The sequence below is a fragment of the Acanthochromis polyacanthus genome, chromosome 6, assembly GCF_021347895.1.
Source record: "Acanthochromis polyacanthus isolate Apoly-LR-REF ecotype Palm Island chromosome 6, KAUST_Apoly_ChrSc, whole genome shotgun sequence".
In the NCBI taxonomy this organism is placed as follows: domain Eukaryota; kingdom Metazoa; phylum Chordata; class Actinopteri; family Pomacentridae; genus Acanthochromis; species Acanthochromis polyacanthus.
The window spans coordinates 43,238,247-43,258,615 of record NC_067118.1 but is presented as its reverse complement, the minus strand read 5'-3'; the positions used below and the strand labels follow the sequence as shown (position 1 = coordinate 43,258,615).

Here is a 20,369-nt window from a genome sequence, read left to right as displayed (position 1 = left end):
TACTAGAAGATAACAGAATATTGTAATGGACTGATGTTGTTGTTGATGTTTCAATGTTTATTGTTCAGTTCCAGATTTACCTGATGTCAGTGAACGTGTCATGTTTAGTTAGCTCACCTCTGATTGGCTGAGAGTCAGCAGTAGAGAGAGCTGGGAACGGCAGCTAGTTCTGGAGCTAAGTTATGGTTTTTCTACTTATTCTGGAGCTAAGTTATGGGGTTTTTCTACTTATTCTGGAGCTAAGTTATGGGGTTTTCTAGTTCTTCTGGAGCTAAGTTATGGGGTTTTTCTAGTTCTTCTGGAGCTAAGTTATGGGTTTTTCTAGTTATTCTGGAGCTAAGTTATGGGTTTTTCTACTTATTCTGGAGCTAAGTTATGGGGTTTTTCTACTTATTCTGGAGCTAAGTTATGGGGTTTTCCTAGTTCTTCTGGAGCTAAGTTATGGGGTTTTTCTAGTTCTTCTGGAGCTAAGTTATGGGGTTTTTCTAGTTCTTCTGGAGCTAAGTTATGGGGTTTTTCTAGTTCTTCTGGAGCTAAGTTATGGGTTTTTCTAGTTATTCTGGAGCTAAGTTATGGGGTTTTCTACTTATTCTGGAGCTAAATTGTGGGGTTTTCTAGTTCTTCTGGAGCTAAGTTATGGGTTTTTCTACTTATTCTGGAGCTAAGTTATGGGTTTTTCTAGTTCTTCTGGAGCTAAGTTATGGGGTTTTTCTAGTTCTTCTGGAGCTAAGTTATGGGTTTTTCTACTTATTCTGGAGCTAAGTTATGGGGTTTTCTACTTATTCTGGAGCTAAATTGTGGGGTTTTCTAGTTCTTCTGGAGCTAAGTTATGGGTTTTTCTACTTATTCTGGAGCTAAGTTATGGGTTTTTCTAGTTCTTCTGGAGCTAAGTTATGGGTTTTTCTACTTATTCTGGAGCTAAGTTATGGGTTTTTCTAGTTCTTCTGGAGCTAAGTTGTGAGTCATTCCATGTCAATTCAACAAATGCTTGTTGCACCACTTTCTCAGATCCTCCCAAAATTTTTTTTGGGCTTTATTTGGGTAATTTTATGAACAAATGCAAAGTATTATGGTTATAAACATACAGTATAAGCAGTAATGATCTAATCTAATACCCATAGTCAGTCCAAACTTAATCCTCGCCTATGATTTTAGGGTTTTAAACTACTAAAAAAAGCAATTTATACTCCTTTTACATGGTCAGAATTTTTTCCCCTTCCAAAACTTTTACCCTTCTGGTGAGAAAAGTATAGAAATGAATGAAAATAAAAAAATACTGGACTGTGGAATTTCCCAAAATATCCTTATTATTTCATGGGCGACTTTATTTTGGGTTTTTCATGCCTCTATTTTAGGACTTATTCTTGTGAAAAGACATTGAAAGAATGAATTTTCTTCTTTACTAATGAAAGTTGCATAAGGTAAAAGTTTTAAAACATTAAAATAAAGCTTATTTATTGATTTATAGGCTGTTGAACTCAGGTGTAGACCCAAAATAGCCTAACTTTAGGCATTAAAAAGTGCATGTGGGATACATGGTACGCGGTTCAAATTTTTTTGGAGGAACTAGTATGTGTGAAGTATGTGTGAACTTACTTTCATATTTGTTTCTTGTGCCAAAGATGAGCAACTGCTGAATCAATTTACTATACATTTTGATCCTCGTTTTTGTTTTTAGGAACCATTTACATGACCAACTAAAGATGAAAGATGAATCTGAAGCATCAGCATCGTAGTATAAGTTACAAAGGGCATATCTGAAGTTAATTATTATATAGACATTGTTTTTTCTTTCATACAGTAACTGAATAAGAAGAAATGGCATCACTCCCAGACTGCATTCTCAGGACAGCCTCGGTATCGTATTTGACTTATCAGCTGAATTTGAAGATTTGCAAGTGAAATTCATGCACCCAAAAGGTCCCAGCAAGAAGTTCACATGGCCTAGAAAGGATGACGTAGTGTGGGTGCCTACAGCCCACATCCTCTGTCCAATCACTGCTCCTTCAACACGCCGTGGTGGACAGTACCACATATCTGGTGCAGATGATGGCCTGATTTCAGAGAAATTCAAGCAGTTCAAAGGACAGAAATAGTGGTGTGATAAGTTGGGGACAAATTACATGTTTTACATGGGACCTAAGGCAATATAACTCATTTTAACTGCAATATATTAGTTAGAATTCCTAAAAAAAACGGCTATAAAACATAGTGCATTTCTTGGTTAAATTGGCCATGAAGGATTCAAGAAACAATGTTGATACTTCAGATATCAATTATTCGGATGTTTATTGTTATACAGACAAAGTTTCATGTTTCTACTCCATGTCCCACATTGGTTTCTGTGCCAATATATGTATGGTGTTTTTCAGTCTGTTTCATAAATAGGCATCGTTTTGAGGTCTAAGGAGACTAGCTAGCTCTTGGATATTTTTAGGTTAGAGAGAACTTTTAAGGTACTTTGAGATTTTTATAACATATGAACCTTGTTACTTATTAAAATTTGTGAAAAAAATGCCTAAATTCTTGAAAAATGCCATTTTCGCCAAATTTTTAAATTGCCCTGTACCACAGAGAAATGGGTATATTCATTCCAAAATTTTTTTTCCTGCTCTATTGTTAAGGTGTTTGAACCCTTCAGATCACTTGTAAGTCTATATCATCAGTCAGTTCCCAGTATTATCTTCCTAAATCAAGCCTTTCTACCTAACATATCAATTTCCGAGTGGAAAAATAGGGATTTAAATATTTTATAACTTAGCAAATAGCAATCATATGATGTTAAAACTTTGCAAGTAATCTATTCTTATGTTGGGATAGTTAAAAAAAAAGTTTGGAGATGATCAGAGGAGGTCATGCAACAAAATTTCCTCAGATTTGTTGAAATGAGATGGAATGACTCTTATGGGTTTTTCTACTTATTCTGGAGTTAAGTTATGGGGTTTTTCTAGTTCTTCTGGAGCTAAGTTATGGGTTTTTCTAGTTCTTCTGGAGCTAAGTTATGGGTTTTTCTAGTTCTTCTGGAGCTAAGTTATGGGGTTTTTCTAGTTCTTCTGGAACTAAGTTATGGGTTTTTCTAGTTCTTCTGGAGCTAAGTTATGTTGAGGTTTCAGTGTTCAAAAAGTACATTCTGAAAAAGTTCACATTTAAGGAATTATCTCTTTACTAAACATCATGAACAACCTGAAATTTATGAAGAAAAATAAGTTCAGTTTCATCAGCATTCATCCTCAGTTTATCATTTCCACATTACAGCTTCCAGATCAGAGAGTGTCTACAAAGAAACACAACATTTAGTCACCTGGAGCTGAACCATGGAGGATTTACTGGAGGATCAAAACAACTTGTCATGATCTAGAAGCTATTTAAAATTTGACAGTTTTACAAATTTACTATTTACAGTTAATGTTTTCTCTGGAATTTTCACACTTTGCAAAGTCATCCTGTGGACCAAAACGGACCATCTGATGGAAGCATGTGTGACACCGCTGGTGAAAACAATCAGAGAAGGTGACGTCAGCTGTACATTAACGATGAAGGGAGTCCATACTTCTGAGTCCATACGTACATGAGTTCGTACTTGCCGAGTACAGAAGTAGGGATGCTATATTTCCATTCTGCTTGCTTCTCTGCCCTCCATCCAGTAATCACCTGCTACTGACCAACACACTGTGAAAGTCCCCCCAAACCTCTCTGCAGCTGTAGTGAAGCTTTCCAGCCATTTCCAGGACCTGCTGTTCAGCTGCTCGTTTTGTTTTCTTGTTTCTAGTTTAGCATCTAAAAATGTTCACATTCCTGATGTTCTACAGCTGCCCTCACAAACTCCTGTGTCCTGCAGTATGAAGACATTTGGGATTTATCGCTTCGTACCAATAATGAGCCTTCAGCTCTGACCGCTGCAGTCTGTCCGAGCTTTAACCGTGTTTTTATTCGCCTGAGACGCTGTGGCACGTGTGATGTAACGCCGCATGGGATGGTGGGTCAGAAAGAAAAACATGCTGGTTTGGCTGATGGAGCGGGACATCGGGGCTTTTTGGGTACTGCTTTTGACAAACTGTGTTCTGGGACGCACTAAAACTTTTTCTGGCAGACTGCGTCGTATGGACATTGGAATAAACCTCTGATTTGAAGCTTTTAAAAGCTTTCCATGTCCTGTGATTGGGTGGTTTACAGAACCGCAACAGCAACAATAAAGAACTTTCATTTGAGATTCTGAATGCTCGACTGTGAGAAATCATTCAGTATTTTATATTACTTTAGTAATATTTGCAAGATGCTTTTTCAAAACCTCAAGTACCATTCTGAAAGGGAAAATCTGTGATATTCTGTGAACTCAACCTTTCTGACAACGGTTTGGCTTCAGTACTTTCCAGACCTCCATGCTGTAGGGACCGAGGCCGACCTCTTCCAGCGGTCCTCATCCTGCCTTTATCTAACACTTCATCACTGACTCATCTCTTCAAAGCTCTCTTTAATCTGGAGTCCGGCCTCGAACATAACTCACATTTGTTATTGCTCTGATCTTTGAACTTAGAACAAAGTGTGTTTGAAACGACACGACGTCAATCCAAAGCTGGAAATGAGCGACGGTCACGACTAGAAGCCGTCTCTTAACTTCAAACTGAAACTTTTAACCGTCGCCTCAAACAAACAGGATCCCAGAAGGAAGAGTTGCTCCTCAGACAATACTTCTTCATGGTCAGATAGAAATCATCAAATAAGGTTTAAAAGTTGAAAGAAGTTAAAAATCCTTTGGTGAAGTTCAAATATTGCGTGAGAAATGACAATAGACAGCTGCTAGCACTTTGATTTGGCTCCAAGCACAGAAAACTGCAAATAAATAACAAATAAATGCATTTCTTTCATCCTAATTTCAACAAGATTTCCACATATCTTCTGGACATCAGTGTCACAGTAAAACACTCTTTCCCTGTAGTTTTATTGCTTATGTGCTCTGAACTGTTGGACACACAGATGATGCATTTCCATTCTGATCATCACTTTTATGGACAAAATTAACTTTCCTCCATGAAGACAGAATTGTTTGATTATAAATGTTGGACCGAGACGTTTCTAAGAATCTCAGCAGAGAGAAACTGACTCCTAGAGAGGATTACTTTTCACCACCTCATTCTAACGGATTTCTCTGGAGGTTAGCAGCGCTCCGTCGGGCCGGATGCCATCTCCACAAACACCGAGGAAGAACTGGATCCACTGAGGAACCAAACACTGAGGAAAACACACCAGTTAGAAGTCTGAACCTGCTGAAACTTATGACGGCATCTCTGACCGTGAGCCAAAGAAACAAGCCTGAACGTCATGCATACAGTCATCAAATACCAATCAATGGTGTTTATCTGTAGGATGGAGCGTGTTTATCCATCATAGGAAACATCTACATTCACTGGATCTGGATTTGTTTCCATTTTTCCTGGGTAATCATCATTAAGGGGATTTTTCCTTTCCATTAACAGATCTGGTTCAGCAGGACGGAGTTTAAACCATCTGAAGTCCTGTGTTACCTCCATTACCACACTGTTGGTCAGACTTACAGAGCAGAGGGTGGCAAACTAGGCTTTTACGCCAAGAAAATATTGTAAGTTTTGGTGGGCAGAGTTTGAAGTGGAAAACCACAGATTTCCCAACACTTGGCTCTTTTATTCCAGTTATTAAACTCCTTCACATGGACTGTAAAAGCCAAGAAATGATGAGTTGGAAGAGAGAAGTTTCGTTTATTTGGTTAGCACTGATTTAATTTCTGGTCTCAGTTTAGTTGCATTATTCAGAATGATTATTTAAACTTTGTTTTTACTGGGCTGAACGGTTCACAGTGGTTCATTATTGGCTGTAACAAACACCAACAGAATAATCAGTGTTCTATCATCTGCAGCACCAGAAACACACCAAACATAAAAACATGTTTACGCATTTTCTGCATCACCAACGAAACATATGTTGAGTTACCACGGCAACACGATGCATACAGTGTGAGATACTGGAACTACACGGCTTCATTCAGTGGTTTTAGTCACTTACAGCTCAACAGGTTCAGATAAAACATTTCTGAATCTGTATCAGTCACTAAGAATCACCAGGAAACAGTTTGTCTAAAGGAGGCACTTCTTTCAACTGATTTAAATCCAGAACTCCGAATGGAACCTGGACCAGGCTAGCTCCTCAGCATCAGTTACCATGGAGATCCAGCAGGTAAAACAGAGCCAGCTTCACTGAAGGCAAACACACCTGCTAAGCTACTACTTTAATCTCAGGCTGTGTCTGAAATGGCATACTAACGTACTACTCATGCTAAGTGTGATGTCAAAATAAGTATGTAGTGCGTTCACATTAGATAATATGAAAAGACTGAGTACGCGACAAATACCTGGATGTATACTATATCCGGAAAAATTTTAAGTATGCGCGGTGACCACACTAGTCATACTCAACCGCCCCATAATGCTTTGCGAGCTATCCACCGAAATGGAAGCCTCCGCGGGATATGTGGCCGGACCGCGGCGATTTTTATTTTATTTTATGTGGTTAAGTAGTCATCCTAATCACCCCACAGATTTGAGAAATAGGCGTTTTCTGACCAACGTTTTAAATTTGTCAGACGCCTCACAACGTGCTAGTGAATGCTAGCAGCTAGTTGCAGCAGCTCGCTTTGCATACAGAACAAGTAGCAGCTACCTCCAGTAGCCTGCAGCTACAACTGAAACGATTCGCATAATCTGGCTAATAACTGCATGAGGAGTGCCGGCTTGAAATTACCACATTAATTATGCGACTGTTTGTTAGCGTAAAATCGACCTGAAGCCGGCATTCAGCCGAGATATTTGATAGCCGTACTTCCGGTTTTTGTCGTCGGAGGTTTGAAATGCATTATGGGAAACGTAGTAGTATACTACAGTGTGAACGGTCGACATTCTAATCATACTTATAGTACGTAGTATACAGCATATACTCATTGAGTATGTAGTATGTAGTACGTTAGTATGTAGTACGTTAGTATGCCATGTCGGACACAGCCTCAGATACATGAGCACAAGAATTCTGTTCAGTTCCTCAGCTGCCCCATGACAAACATGTATGTGTTCATGTCAACTTCAGAACATGGCCTCAGTGCTACAGTTCACTATGAGATCATCCAAAGGGCAAACTGAAAAAGGTGAGTCACAAACAGAATAATAACTCATGTAGGGTTAAAGATTTTAAAACTTATTTTCACTTCATCAGATCAGAGGGCATGAATGCAGGAGATGACTCAGAAAAGTGTTCACTTTCCTCTAATCTCACCCCAAAATGTTGGGCTCAAACCACAGATGTCCTGGTGTTTGGATCTTAACTAAATGATGCAGAGATCAGCGGTGGGACTGGCTGGTTGTCATGACAACGTCAGCATGCTTCCTTACAGATAATCCATGTTGGAGCATTGGGCAGATGTTCACCGTCTTCTAAACCTTTCTTTTACTGAACTCACAATCAGAATCCTCAAACAGCTGGAGTTTCACCGTTCAGCATCGTGTCTGATCACCGGCCAACAAACAGGAGCATTAAAGGAGAATTAAAGGAGCAATAAAGGAGAAGTAAAGGAGCATTAAAGGAGCATTAAAGGAGAATAAAGGAGGGTCTACGGAGGCTCAGCGCTGCCTGTACTCTGCTGTGTCTCCAGTCTGTTCAGAAACACTACATCTGCTATCAATTTGTTCAGTAACCGTGGTTAATTAGTGCATCTGTGTTGATAATTATTTTCTTTCTTGTAGGGAATGTCCAATATTCATGTTTACAGCAATATTCAGTGATAAAACTGGAAAATTTAGAGAAAGACTGTGACAACAAACCCACCTCTGAGGACCACCGATGTTTAGAAAACTGTAAGTGTGAATAACTCCTACTTTTTAAAGAACATTTTAATAGTTTGAAGACATTTTAAAGTCATTTTGGACCAGTTTTTAGTATTTTTAACCCTTCTCAGCCATCCTAGACTATTAACTCATGTTGGACAGGGTTTGAACAGTTAAGGAGGATTTTTGAGCAACTTCTGGACAAACTTGAGTAATTTCTAGTCATTTTACACATATTTCAGGTCATTTTTTTTTTTTTTTTTTTAGTCATTTGTGGAAACCTTCTAAGCCATAAAGATGTTTAACTCATTTTGGACAGATTTTGAACAAGGAAAGAGGATTTTTTTGAAATGGTAAATGGTTGTATTTATATAGCGCTTTTATCCAAAGCACTTTACATGATGATACGTCACATTCACCCATTCATTCACACACTGATGGTGGAAGCTGCCATGCAAGGCGCTAACCACAACCCATCAGGAGCAATTAGGGATTAGGTGTCTTGCTCAGGGACACCTCGACATGAACTCGACAGGCCGAGAATCGAACCGGCAACCTTCCAGTTTCAAGACAGCCACTCTACCCACTGAGACATGCCGCCCCATTGAGCGAGTTTTGGACAAATTTCTAATCAATTTGGACGAATGTAGAGATTTATAAAAGATTTCTGTATCATTGTCAGATAGCAGCACGGCGTCACTGTAACCATGACAACCAGTGAACACTACATCAGCTGATTGTGATCCTACTACAAATCCACCTCTGAGGACTTATCAGGACTTATCCATCAGAAATGATCCAAGGAACAGCTGATTAAACTGTGGGGGGGTTTCTGCATGTTTAGGTCATGTGATCCGGTGTCCGTACATGACGTACACGTGTAGAACACACGCCTGTCTGCAGTCAGAGCAGGTCATTGTGTTTGTGGGTTCATCTCTACTATTTACACTGTAATTTTATCCTAGATGAATTTCTATTATTCTGAAGGAAGTTTGAATCATTATCAACCATTTTTGACTCATTCTGAACACATTTTTATTAATTCTGTGCAGGTTGTGATTCTTTTTTGACACTTATTCAGTGATTCTGGGCAATTTTATGTCATTTTGTGCAAATTCTACATCACTTTAAACTATTTTCCACTCATTTTGGTCAGTTGTTGTCTCTCCCAGTCTTCTTATCCTATGATGCTGTGATTTCTGATCATCAATAACTAATAAACAAATGCTGTATTTCTGACATACGGGGGACTGAGCAGCCTCGGAGGAGGACTGAGCTCTCTGAGGGCTTTTCTAGCTGCGATTCCATCTAAACATAACAGAAAACGGTTTAGTGGTGTGGGCTCCATCAGAGCCGGTTTAACATCAAACACGCTTTCCTAAAGAGATAATCCATTCCATCCTTTCAACCGTTCTTTTCCTGAACTCCAGCAGGAACCTCAAACAGCAGACTGGGTTCAGCTTCATCTGATCATCAGCCAAGAAAGAGGCGGAGATGAAGGAGCATGAAGAGGTGGATGAAACCTGAAAACTCCCCGTTCAGCTGTTCACTGTGTGTCTGACCTCTGTATGAACACACACACACACACACACACACACACACACACACACACACACACACCTCGTAGCTGAAGTGCTCAAACACACAGAGGAGGATTATTTCTGCTGTATCGCTGCAGACCAGTCAGATGGACCACGGGAAAGTAAAATCTGAATAGAAGCAGTTCTCTCGTGCATGTGGATGAAATGAAATCCTGTTTTTAATTTAAACTCATTTCCCTGGTGGCAAAGTCCTCCCATAAAAACCCTCTTAAGATAAAACTCAAAGGTATAAAAGCTCCAAAACTCCACAAACCAGAGCAGAAGATCATCAAGGTTTCCTGTTCAGTGGAATAAATTACATTAAATATGGATCAGACTCTAATATGAGAGAGATTTTCTCTGTAATTGTTAACTTACTCTATGTGAAGCCAAAACAACACGTTACAGATCAGTGAATATTTAAAGTATTCATCAAAAACAACATATGGGAGTAAAAAAGAAGCTTTGTATCATGAGTCTAGCAGTGTAGCATCCTTTCTGTCTGTTAGTGTTTATACGACTGTAAATCTGGATCTTAAATCACGTTTCACGTCTTTCTGCTTCTACAAAGTGTCCCCCTGTGTTTAACGAGCTCTATAACGAGTTCAATCCACAGGTCGCTGCACTTTTACAGGTGTTTCTCCCTCAGGAAGCGTCCAGATGTTTCAGAGAAGGAAGAGAGACGTAAACTTTGAAGTTTAGATTAAAGGGAGCTTCCATGTGAAGCAAGAACCGAAACAGAGACTGTAATCAGGACATGTACAGAAAGCAAGTGTGGGATCCTTTTTCTTCTTCTTTAGTCCTTGAAAACTGTTTCCTGCCATTATTTCACTTGTGATGCAGCAACATAACTTCAGCCTGTCCAGGTTTAGGTATTTATGGCTGATTTATAACAGTCAGTGCTTTAACAGATGTTGGGCAAAGAAGGAATTCTGGAAAAAAACCACAAAATCCTTCACCTATCTCTTCACGCCGCAGATCATCATTCTACAGATTGAAACTGCTTCCAGCTTAAATCAAAATACGAGGATGAGTGTGTTCTGTGCACTAAATAACCTTCTACGATACGGAAACCACAGCAGCATACATTTTTATTGTTCCCATGTGTTACTGAGCATGTGCAGAAGCGTCCTTCACCTCTTTGGACTCGCTGCTGGTGGGTCCCAGCAGCAGAGAGTACAGGACGTCTTTCCCTCCCAGGAAGAGTCGGTCGCGGTACTCGTCCAGGAAGACGGCGGTCAGAGAGAGCTGGCCGTGATGTCCGCTGAAGATGGACGAGCGGTTGGTGGACAGCAGGTCTGCAGAGAGAAGGAAAAACGGATGAGCAGCAGCATCCCAAAGGCATCGTTACAGAAATAAAGGCTGGCATGTATTTAGAAGTCTTTGGGAGGCAGACTTTGCATTCCTTTCCCTGAGTTTTCCCAGATAATACGCAGCACCACAACATCAATTTGCATCTATTCCACTGTCTGCCCCCTTGTTCTCTGAAATGGAGACTTCCAGACGTTTTGTGGAGGCTAGAACACTACAAACAACTTCTGTTTTGCTGTATTTGCCTCCAAAAACCCTCCTGTTGCTGCTGTTCATACACAACTCCAGAATGGTACGAAACAAGAAAAGGAAATGTTAAAAATTAGGGATCAGCCTGGCCCATTACTGTGCCCGATATCTGGCATTTTTATTGGTACCTGTTAAACCGAGACAGCAAAAACTGAATAAGAAACATAAGCTGTTGCCACAAACCAGGAAATTAGCTTCTCTCACAGTGGCTAAGGCTAAGCTAACAGCTAGCGGCGAGGTTAGAAGATTAGCCTGAAACAGAGTCTGGAAAACAATAATTAATTTAGGATCTGGACCTGAGTGGGTAATAAAAGTGATAGAATGGTGAAAGATTAAGAAAACGGAAAGAAAACCGCAGGAGACAGACTGATCGATGTCAGCGGATCCCACAGAAAAAGATGAGCGCAATTTATTTTACATGTTCAGTTATTAAGTCTAGTCTGCTATGACATGCTGATAAAACATCAAATGTATATCTGCCTTTTCTGGTAATAATCAGCATTAGTCCTGGTCGATTCCTCATAAAAATGAGCTGGTTTGGGGTCGCTAAGGTGAACTAGAATGTCCCCATAATCCACCTCCTAAAAGGTGAAACTCCACAGTGATCTGGCAGCAGCTTCAAAGTCAAAGGTTGATGCAGCGGCTCAGCAGGAGTTCACAGATCGGGTTGAATTGGAGTTCAGCTCGTCGCAGGCTGTCTCTCCTTCCTCTTCTACAGACATAAAAACCTCCATCCCACTGCTTCTTATTCCTGTCTCTCCTGGTTTCCGTCTTCACACCGTCTCCTCCTCCTTCATCGCTGTCAGGGTAACAAGCCGGGCAGAGAAAGGAGGAATCATCGGCACGCCTCGCTCTCAGGAGGAATCCTCGGTTGGTTTCCGTCGATCCCTCATCACTCGTCTGTCACTCCCGATATTCCTCTCGCGCTTTTTTTCCACCAACACCAACATTCACATGTAGCAGCGGTGAGAAAGAAGTCTGAGTCACTCAGCGAAGGTATCGACTGAGATGAAGGAACTCATGCAGCTCTGACACCCTGTCCATGACTGAGGCCTCCAGACACACAAACACACACTAACACACACAGATACACACAAACACACACCATTCAGACACACAAAGAACACAAACACACAGCGTTCATCAGGACAAACCTCCAGTCCTCCACACATAATGAATGCTGAGGATTATTTACTTTATTCGTTAACTCGTCGTGTTTGCTTAAATCACTGATTTATTGCTCAGAGAAACTGACAGATTCCACTCTGGACTCTAAACCTGAGCATTATGTACATGTAGAGTAACAACGTCACACACTGAGATCTAAACCATAATAATATTAATATCATCTGCAGCTTTACTTTTCTCACCAGTTTGTGTAACATCAGTGTCTGTATCAGGATCACGATCAGAACTGATTTTACTGAACACTTTAGTAGAATTACCAGGACTGTTTTTTGCTTTTCTATTCTAGCCTTACTTTACTTATTTGTATTTCAGTGTGACTAACCCTAACCCTGTCTTTGTCCATCCTTCACGTCCACTGACAAGCACAAGTTCAACTCCTTCATCTTTTGACAAAGCCACATTTAATCTGTGGAGGCAAAAAAGTTATAATTTCTGAGATTTCCTTTGTGTCCAGACTTTAGGGACTCCCTGTATAATCAACTGCATTCAACCTGCTCAGTCTCATGCAGCACAGAAGAAACTTCCACAGTGAAAATCCTTTGAACAGTTTAAAACTTCACATGTTTTGCTGCAGACATTTTCTCTAATAGTCTCTTTACAGCAGCCAAATCCAAACCACGGTGAACCGACACTCTGGGGAAACACTTCCCTCTGCTGAGGCTAGCCGACGTCGAATATTATTACAAAAAAACATAAAAATCCTCTGAAGATGGCGATGAGGGAGAGAGTTTTGTAAGGAAGACCGAATCTAAAAGTTTAAAGCCGCTAGCAAGAGATTAACAAGTAGATAGATGAGTAGGAAGACATGAGGGATTTACTGCAGGGAGAGGGAGGCAGGAGGAAGACAGATAAAGTTTTAAAGCAAAGGGAGGAGGTGCTGTGGCTTCTAGCAGCTGTAAGAGTCAGAAAATAACAAGCAGGAAGACAGAGTGGACTGAAGTCTGACTGATCTGGAGGGATTGGCAGGAAAAGTCATGGAAATGATGGAGAGACATCTACAGGTTGTCCTCCCTCTGCTCTACATGCTGGAGATGTAAATGAGCCTCCAAACAAACGTGGGATTTTCTCAGCATACTTTGAATGTTTTCAGAGTTGTGGTTTCTGAAAAGCATTTTTTAATAAAAGCTGCTAAAGCTGGAATATCCCACATCAGCAGCGGGTTCAGTGTGAGGTCAGTGATGTGAGCAGGAAGGTGTGAGCCGTGGTTTTATCAGAAGAACACCTCTGCACGTCTTCAGCCCACAGCCGCCTGTCTCCACAGCTTCAGCTTTTTCCAAGTAGCTTTAAGCCCCGAGACGACCTCCGACTGCAGAGTGATGAAAAATGGCCGCTCATGGTGGGAGTCTTCACATGCTGAGACCTTCAGCAGATAGTGTCGGTACCGGGTCGAGATCTAATGTTCACGGCACACCTCTTTGTTTTGACAGGACAGATTGTGGAGGATGGATGCTGTCTGCTGACTGGGCAGAGATGTCCAACCTGCATGCGCTCTGTGTATTTAAATGGAAATATGAAGCCTAAAAACTATTTAAAATGAGCAAGAAAAATTATTCATCAAGTCCTGTACAAGTTGTAAAACTTTGTGGAGTCTGGACAGATCTGAAAACCGACGCAGAGGCTGAAACCTGCATTCCTACTAACGACCAGCAGGGGGCGACTCCACAAGAAGTTTAACTGTATAGAAATCAGTTCATAAATGATCTTACTTCTCACTTGATTTGTTTCCTCGGTAAACATTTCTTGAATTAATTTATGGTCTCATTAGTTAGATTTAGACTTCCTTTGCTACAGCACGGTGTTGATTTGTAAGTTTGGGTCACATTTAGAGTAAAACAGACGATAAAAACGGTGTATTTCAGGTGTGGTGACTTTGTAATACTGTACAGGCTCTCAAAGTGACTTACGCCATCTGTTTGTAAAGCTCATCTTCAAAACACTAAAATGATGAACAAACACCAAACTGGAGTCCAACAAGCTATCATCTGTCGTGTATATACAGTCTGTTGCTTGAATCGTCTTCCACAGAAGTCCGGCTGGTTTCTCCTGAAGCTCCTACGACTCAGAGGTGGTGTAGGAAGAACGTTCTCACATCAGCTCTGCTTGGAGGAAGAAATACTCTTAGCTTAAATCATGAAACATGTTCTAAAAGCTGAAAAAATGCAACTTTTTATTCACCGTCTCCCTCAATTTTATAGCAATAAAAATGCTTAAAACATCTCAACTTATGTCACAATTATTTAGAAAAGCTGCCGTGAATGCAGACATTTTAGGGATGCAATGATCCGGAAAAACACCGTGGAGGGACTGATAGATTCCTGTTTTATGTCTGCCTTTACATCTCATAAATCCTTAACTAAAATCTGTTGGCACATAAATACTTCAGCACACGGACGCTATCGCACAGGAGAGGAAAAGGTGAACTAACAGCTTCCATCTGCAGCTTGTTACCACTCGCTGTGAAATCACACCAACCTCTGTGTCCTGCTGTCTATCCATCTGCACCTCTCCTCCATCTATCTGTTTAACCTCCTGCTCTATCCATCTTTAACTTCCTCTTTACTTTCATCTCTCGTGTCCGTCCATCTGTCTCTGTCCACTTCTTGCTACTCGATCTTTTGAACCCGGTTCCTTTTTATCCGTCTTATTTCTGCGGATCATATATATCCATAAACTCCTGACAGCGTCCACAGTGAGACATCTGTCTTCAATGTGCGTTATTTCCCTGAAGGCGACCGGCTGATGCAGCGTCGACAAACAAGAGTCGATCCAAACCGAAGCAGCATCTGGTTCCGCTGTCAGACCTCAGCATCCAGCTCTATGAAGACGTCTAGGAGATAATTCATCCTCTCATTTGTTTACTCTGTCGCTGCTCAGTCAGGCTGGTGTCTGTCACATTTAATAGTCAGAGTTTGCAGTCTAATTCGCTGCTGCTGTTCTGCATATTTTGGTTTGATCTGGGAGCTTACAAGGTCCTTTCATCACCCGAGGGCCACAGAAATGTGATCAAACTACGGAAGAAAGATAAAAAGAAAAGAACTAACGTGATGAAACCACAGGCAGATGTTCTGCAGGAATACATTTCATTCTTAAAACATAAAATAGGTTTTTGTTTTCCCCAGTTACAGCCTTTCTGTGTAGAGTTTGAAGAGTTTCTCTCCTGATTTCCACCGGCCGCCTAAACATGCTATTGAGGTATCTGGTGGCTGAAAAGTGCACGTAGAAGTGATTAATGAAGGGTTAATGCACCAGAACAACCAGCAGAGGCTCAAAAATAACAGCTACCGGGCAAAAAAGGTCATTTTTCTTTGTTTACAGATTAAATGAGGACGATACAAACCGGTGCTGGGAGGCGTCGAACTCACAGATAAAAACCTGCAGGAGTGTTTTCTAAAATATTAAACTACAAAACATCCTACATAGTTATCATAAAGTCTGCTGCAAAAACCCTCACTACAGCTCAGAGCAGGGAATAATAATACAGCTGACTAAGCAACAGCAGCGGTTTTCCTGTAAATAAATACATGCGGGTCCTGGTACTTTTTAGTTTTCTTGCAGTGAAGTAGAATGACTTAATGACCACAGTTTAGAATGTTTTGGTAGCTTCTGTTTCACACATGAGTGTAAATATGTCTTCTAACATTTAAGCAGAAAACTACTTGTGTTGAAGGAATGATGCATTTCTGAATGTTTTATGTTGTCCAACACACATCATCATCATCTATGGACCTCTGGAGGTAAAAAGCTAAGAGACAAACAAATCCTAAATTCAAATGTTTTTATTTCCAACATCGACTCCTCACTCGCTAATGTTGTCCTGAATATCTACTAGAAAGTATCACCACGCTGTAGAAAACTACACGACAGCAGGTCCTCGGTTTACGGCGTCCTCGACTTACAGCATTTCATCGTTACATCAGAACTGGTTTCATGGAACTAGTTGATGAGCAGAGCGGATGAATACGGCGCTATCAGACGGCTTTGTTTCCATTCTCTGGTTGTTCTCCACCTTGGATTGTGCTGCATTCACTCACTTTTTACCTTCATTATGGCTCCCAGCGTAAGTCAGACTCTTCTGATGCTTGGAAGAAAAGGAAAACCGTCTCCATGAAAGTGAAACTAGACAGAATAAAACGCTGGGAACAGAAACAGCGACCAACATGGGTCAAGATGTAAAAACAGGTCAACATGTTGTAGTGACACTCTGTGATGAATGAGTGAGACTTTATCTGGTTCTCTGCTGGTTTACTGAATACAGAAAGGTGAAAAATGACCACAGAGACACACAAAATGACCACAAACAGACTGAGAACAGCCACAAAAATGCACAAAATGATATTGTGATGCACAAAACGGATTTTCTGTGGAATCACTTCAGCGTCGTATGAATATATTTAGACAGATGAAATGTGGAGCCTCTAGCTTATGGCTTTGATTAGGAAAAATGTCATTGGAGTGAATAATTGAACAGGAAACAAAAGTCAAAGTGGCTTGAAGCAGAAAAACCTTCACTGAGGGACTGAGTGCCTGTAAAAAGTTCTAATCTCCTGCTGACATCTCTAATGTACAAATTGGTCCCATTCAGAGTGCAGACTGGTGCAGATATGAGACGGCTCTGATCCATATATGATGGTATCGCTGTTATTTTTGGATCAGCAGACACATCTGAAGCCCATTAGACCCCCTGAGCTCCACAACGCAGACCAGAAACATCATCATCCTGAATCAATGCGTCACATCTGAGCTAACAAAACCCGCGTCCTTCTTCAAATATTACTCTTCTAGGTTTTTATTTTCTCGAGCTCCGGCACACAAACACTCCCCAGCAGAGGCTCATTTGACTCATTACACGCCGACACGCTGCCCAGGATGTCATTAGATCTGGGTGTGTGTTATTAGAGCTGAAATATTCCAGGAATCTGCTGCATGAACACAAAGCCACCTCACAACGCTTCTCTTCTCCTGAGGCTCGTATTTCCTCTCATCCTTTACATTCAGCGTCTTTATGAGGAAGGTTGGAAAATTAGTAAATTATGGACCTCCTCCTGACTTAAATGTCCTCATTTTTAAATCTCTCCACATTTACTGAACGTGAAAAGAGTAATTTTTAGAGATGTGTTGTTAATTAAGTGCAGTATGCTCAGATTAGGCCACATCTTCTGAACAGTGAATCAACACAAGTACAGTACTAAAAACATGTAATTTATTTACCAGGGATTCAGATTGTGATGAAAGTGGTTGCATTTGGGACCTTTTTGAGAGTGTACAGGTTAAACTGGTCACATTGTGCTCGTAGATGAAGATTATTGTTGGTGTCGCTGTTTTACTTTAACGCCTTCGGTCGCTGTCAGTTTGTCCTCAGGCTGTTTAGTTGAAGTGAAATTCATTCATTTACATGAAAGAATTGCATTTTTTATGTTTCTGCACAGTTTTACAGTTCCTATGAAAACTGTTGGATGGTCGATCAGCTCCAGCATTTCCATCCTCATTAAAGCGTCGTAACTACAGACTTTTTCCCAACAAGTATGAGTTCCAAAGATGTCCTCTGGTGCCACATGCATGTTGATATGTGTGGAGATATAGCTCAGCGTTTCTTCTACCTGGTCCAGATGTTTCTGGGCAGACAGGTTTACATTCACTGCATCAGGAATACATCCCGTCCAAAAGGACTCAACGTGTTCTCAACCTCAGCTTTGCCTCTGTTTGGCCTTCTGGGTCTGGCTGGTGTTTCTAAAGGCTGTGGGACTGTTAAGCTCAGGTGGAGCAACACCTTGCTCAAAACGGCGACAAACTGGAAATAAAAACTTTTTAATGAGCTGTTGCACATCAGACATCCTCCTCCCGGTCTAAAACCCACCTGTTTTCTTGGACTGTTCACATCACGTAGCTCTGTTGTTCTGTGTGAACTATCCTGTATCTGGGATGGGCAGTCCAGTCTGTTTAGTCTATTTATTGTGTATTTTGCTTTTAGTTCTGTTGTTTTTATCTTGTGAACATGTTTCTGTTCTGCACAGCACCTTGGTCAACTCCAGTTGTTTTAAAGTGCTTTATAAATGAATTTGATTTGATTTCATAAAAAAGTTCTGTCTAAAAGCCCCTTAACGGAGTTTGTCAGTCTGCCGGTAGTATTTAACGATGATGGATGAATCATGTTCCTAAAAGGTGCTAAGATCCAGATTAGAGCACGTAAAGTGAACAGAGGACAGCTCAGCTTCTCCAGCTGGAAGGATTCTGCACTTCAGAGAAATATTTCCTTTTACAGACAACAAACAGGTGAAATGAGTTTTCCAAATGAAAAGCATTGTTTCTCTAAAAGGAAAACAGCTGCAGCCGCTCAGCACAGAGTGACAGAAATCTAAAGTTCAGATTCACATGAATTCTGAATGATTATGATGATAACTGATTTAATGAATATACAGTACTGGAATGTGTTGGAGAAAGACTGGAAAGGTAATGGAGTTAATCTCATGGAGCGCTTTTTAACCTCTCATTTGTTTTTTTTTCTCGTGTTTGAACTGTGTTTTGTATTTTCTGCTTCTGGGATTTGTCCCGGTTAAATAAAAGTTAATAATAATTAAAGCTCCTTTGAGTTATTTCTTATCAGGCCTCAGCACTCTGAAGAGGAGTTTCAGTAAAATATTGCGTGTCAGTGAAGGCGTGTTAGTTCAGATTCTTTCCCTGCAGATGTGAGCTTTCTTTGTTTAAACTCTCAGGGAGTTCCACCAGCAGGTCAGAGAACTCATGACAGAATAAATCCTGGGATTTCCTGCAAACCTGTTCCTGCTCCTCACTGGATGTCATCTCATCCACGCCGCTGACCTCAACGGTACGACTTTAAATCATATCTTTCTCCTTTATTTTTTCTGTCATTTTCCTTCTCCATCTTTTCCTCTCTCTCACCACATCTCCTCCCTCCGTCGTCTCAGGATGCCTGTCAGCGCTCCCGTTACCCGATCCCTCCTCCTGGGCCAATCAAAACACGGCGTGGGGTGTGACCTCATCACCCTCGATCCTCATCAACCCTCACCCGCCTCCCCTCATTTCATCATCATCTCTTCCTCCTCTCCTTATCTTCCTCTTTCTCTCCATCCGTCTTTGGTCCACTTTCATCTCCCGTTTTTAATCCACTCTGAAAACATCACTCAGCTCCTCCACTTGCCTCTGACTCTGTCCTGGAGAAAAACTCCTCCTCAGCTCTCCTGCTTCTCTCCGTTCTCTTTTTGCAGAAATACGTTATCATCCTACCTCACTTCTCCATCTATGCTTCATTTACACACCAGGTCTCTTAGAAATGTCCTTATTTCTGAAAGAAAAACTTTTTTTTCCCAGTGAAGATGACATTAAATGAATGATAAATCCAGTGCAGACATAGTTAATGTGGTAAATGACTATTGTAGCTGTAAACAGCTGATTTTTAATGGAATATCTCCATAGGGGTACAGAGGAACATTTCCTGTGTTCTAATGCTACATTGTGTTAGCTAATGGTGCTGAAAGGCTCATTGATGATTAGAAAACCCTTGTTATGTTAGCACATGGATAAAAGTGGGAGTTTTTGTCTGGATGACCCCAAACTTTGGAACACTAGTGTATAAATTCACTCAGATACACTTTCTCTCCTTTTGACTTCAGTCTTTAAATTCATACTTTTCTCTCCTGTTCTCCTGAATCCTCCACTCTCAGTAAAATTCTCCATCTTGTCGCCTTTTTCAGCACAAACAGTTCAGATAAATCACTGCTGGCGTCACTCAGCTCCACATCTCGCCTCTTCTTTCTTCAGTTCATTCAGTCCACTGATTAAACGAGTGTAAGATTGTTGTTTTCATTTTTCTGCCCTGTTATTCTGTGTAATTGTTCCACATTAAACTTCATAAACGCCGCGCTGATGACGATATATGGTTTCTGTATGACAGATTTAGGATAAACTGCTCATATTCAGTGTATAAATCTGTGCAAAAAAAAACCCCAAAATACATCTAAAGCATTTAAAAGTCAAGAAACGAATTGATTTGTTTAAACCAAAGAGATCTGGTTGTAATTATACAGCTGGACGCTCGTGTGCCACTTGTATCACTGAATCACATATTCAGCTTTTCTCCTCTGGTATCACTGGGATGTTTGTCGGCTGCTGTTTAATTGAAATGTCAGTGAACAGAGGAGTTCTTGTGCTCGGCGGCTCCAGTGGAACTAATCGATTGCTA

The 20,369-nt window shown here is 40.7% G+C and overlaps 1 protein-coding gene across 1 annotated transcript in view; it reads right to left on the bottom strand.

The window, feature by feature from the left end:
• Positions 1-20,369, bottom strand: part of sema3bl (sema domain, immunoglobulin domain (Ig), short basic domain, secreted, (semaphorin) 3bl) — a 79,706-nt gene that overhangs the window by 45,627 nt on the left and 13,710 nt on the right. The window contains exon 2 of the mRNA XM_022209015.2: positions 10,562-10,722. Within this exon, the coding sequence (XP_022064707.1) occupies positions 10,562-10,722 (161 nt within the window). The remainder of the gene's footprint in view (positions 1-10,561; positions 10,723-20,369) is intronic.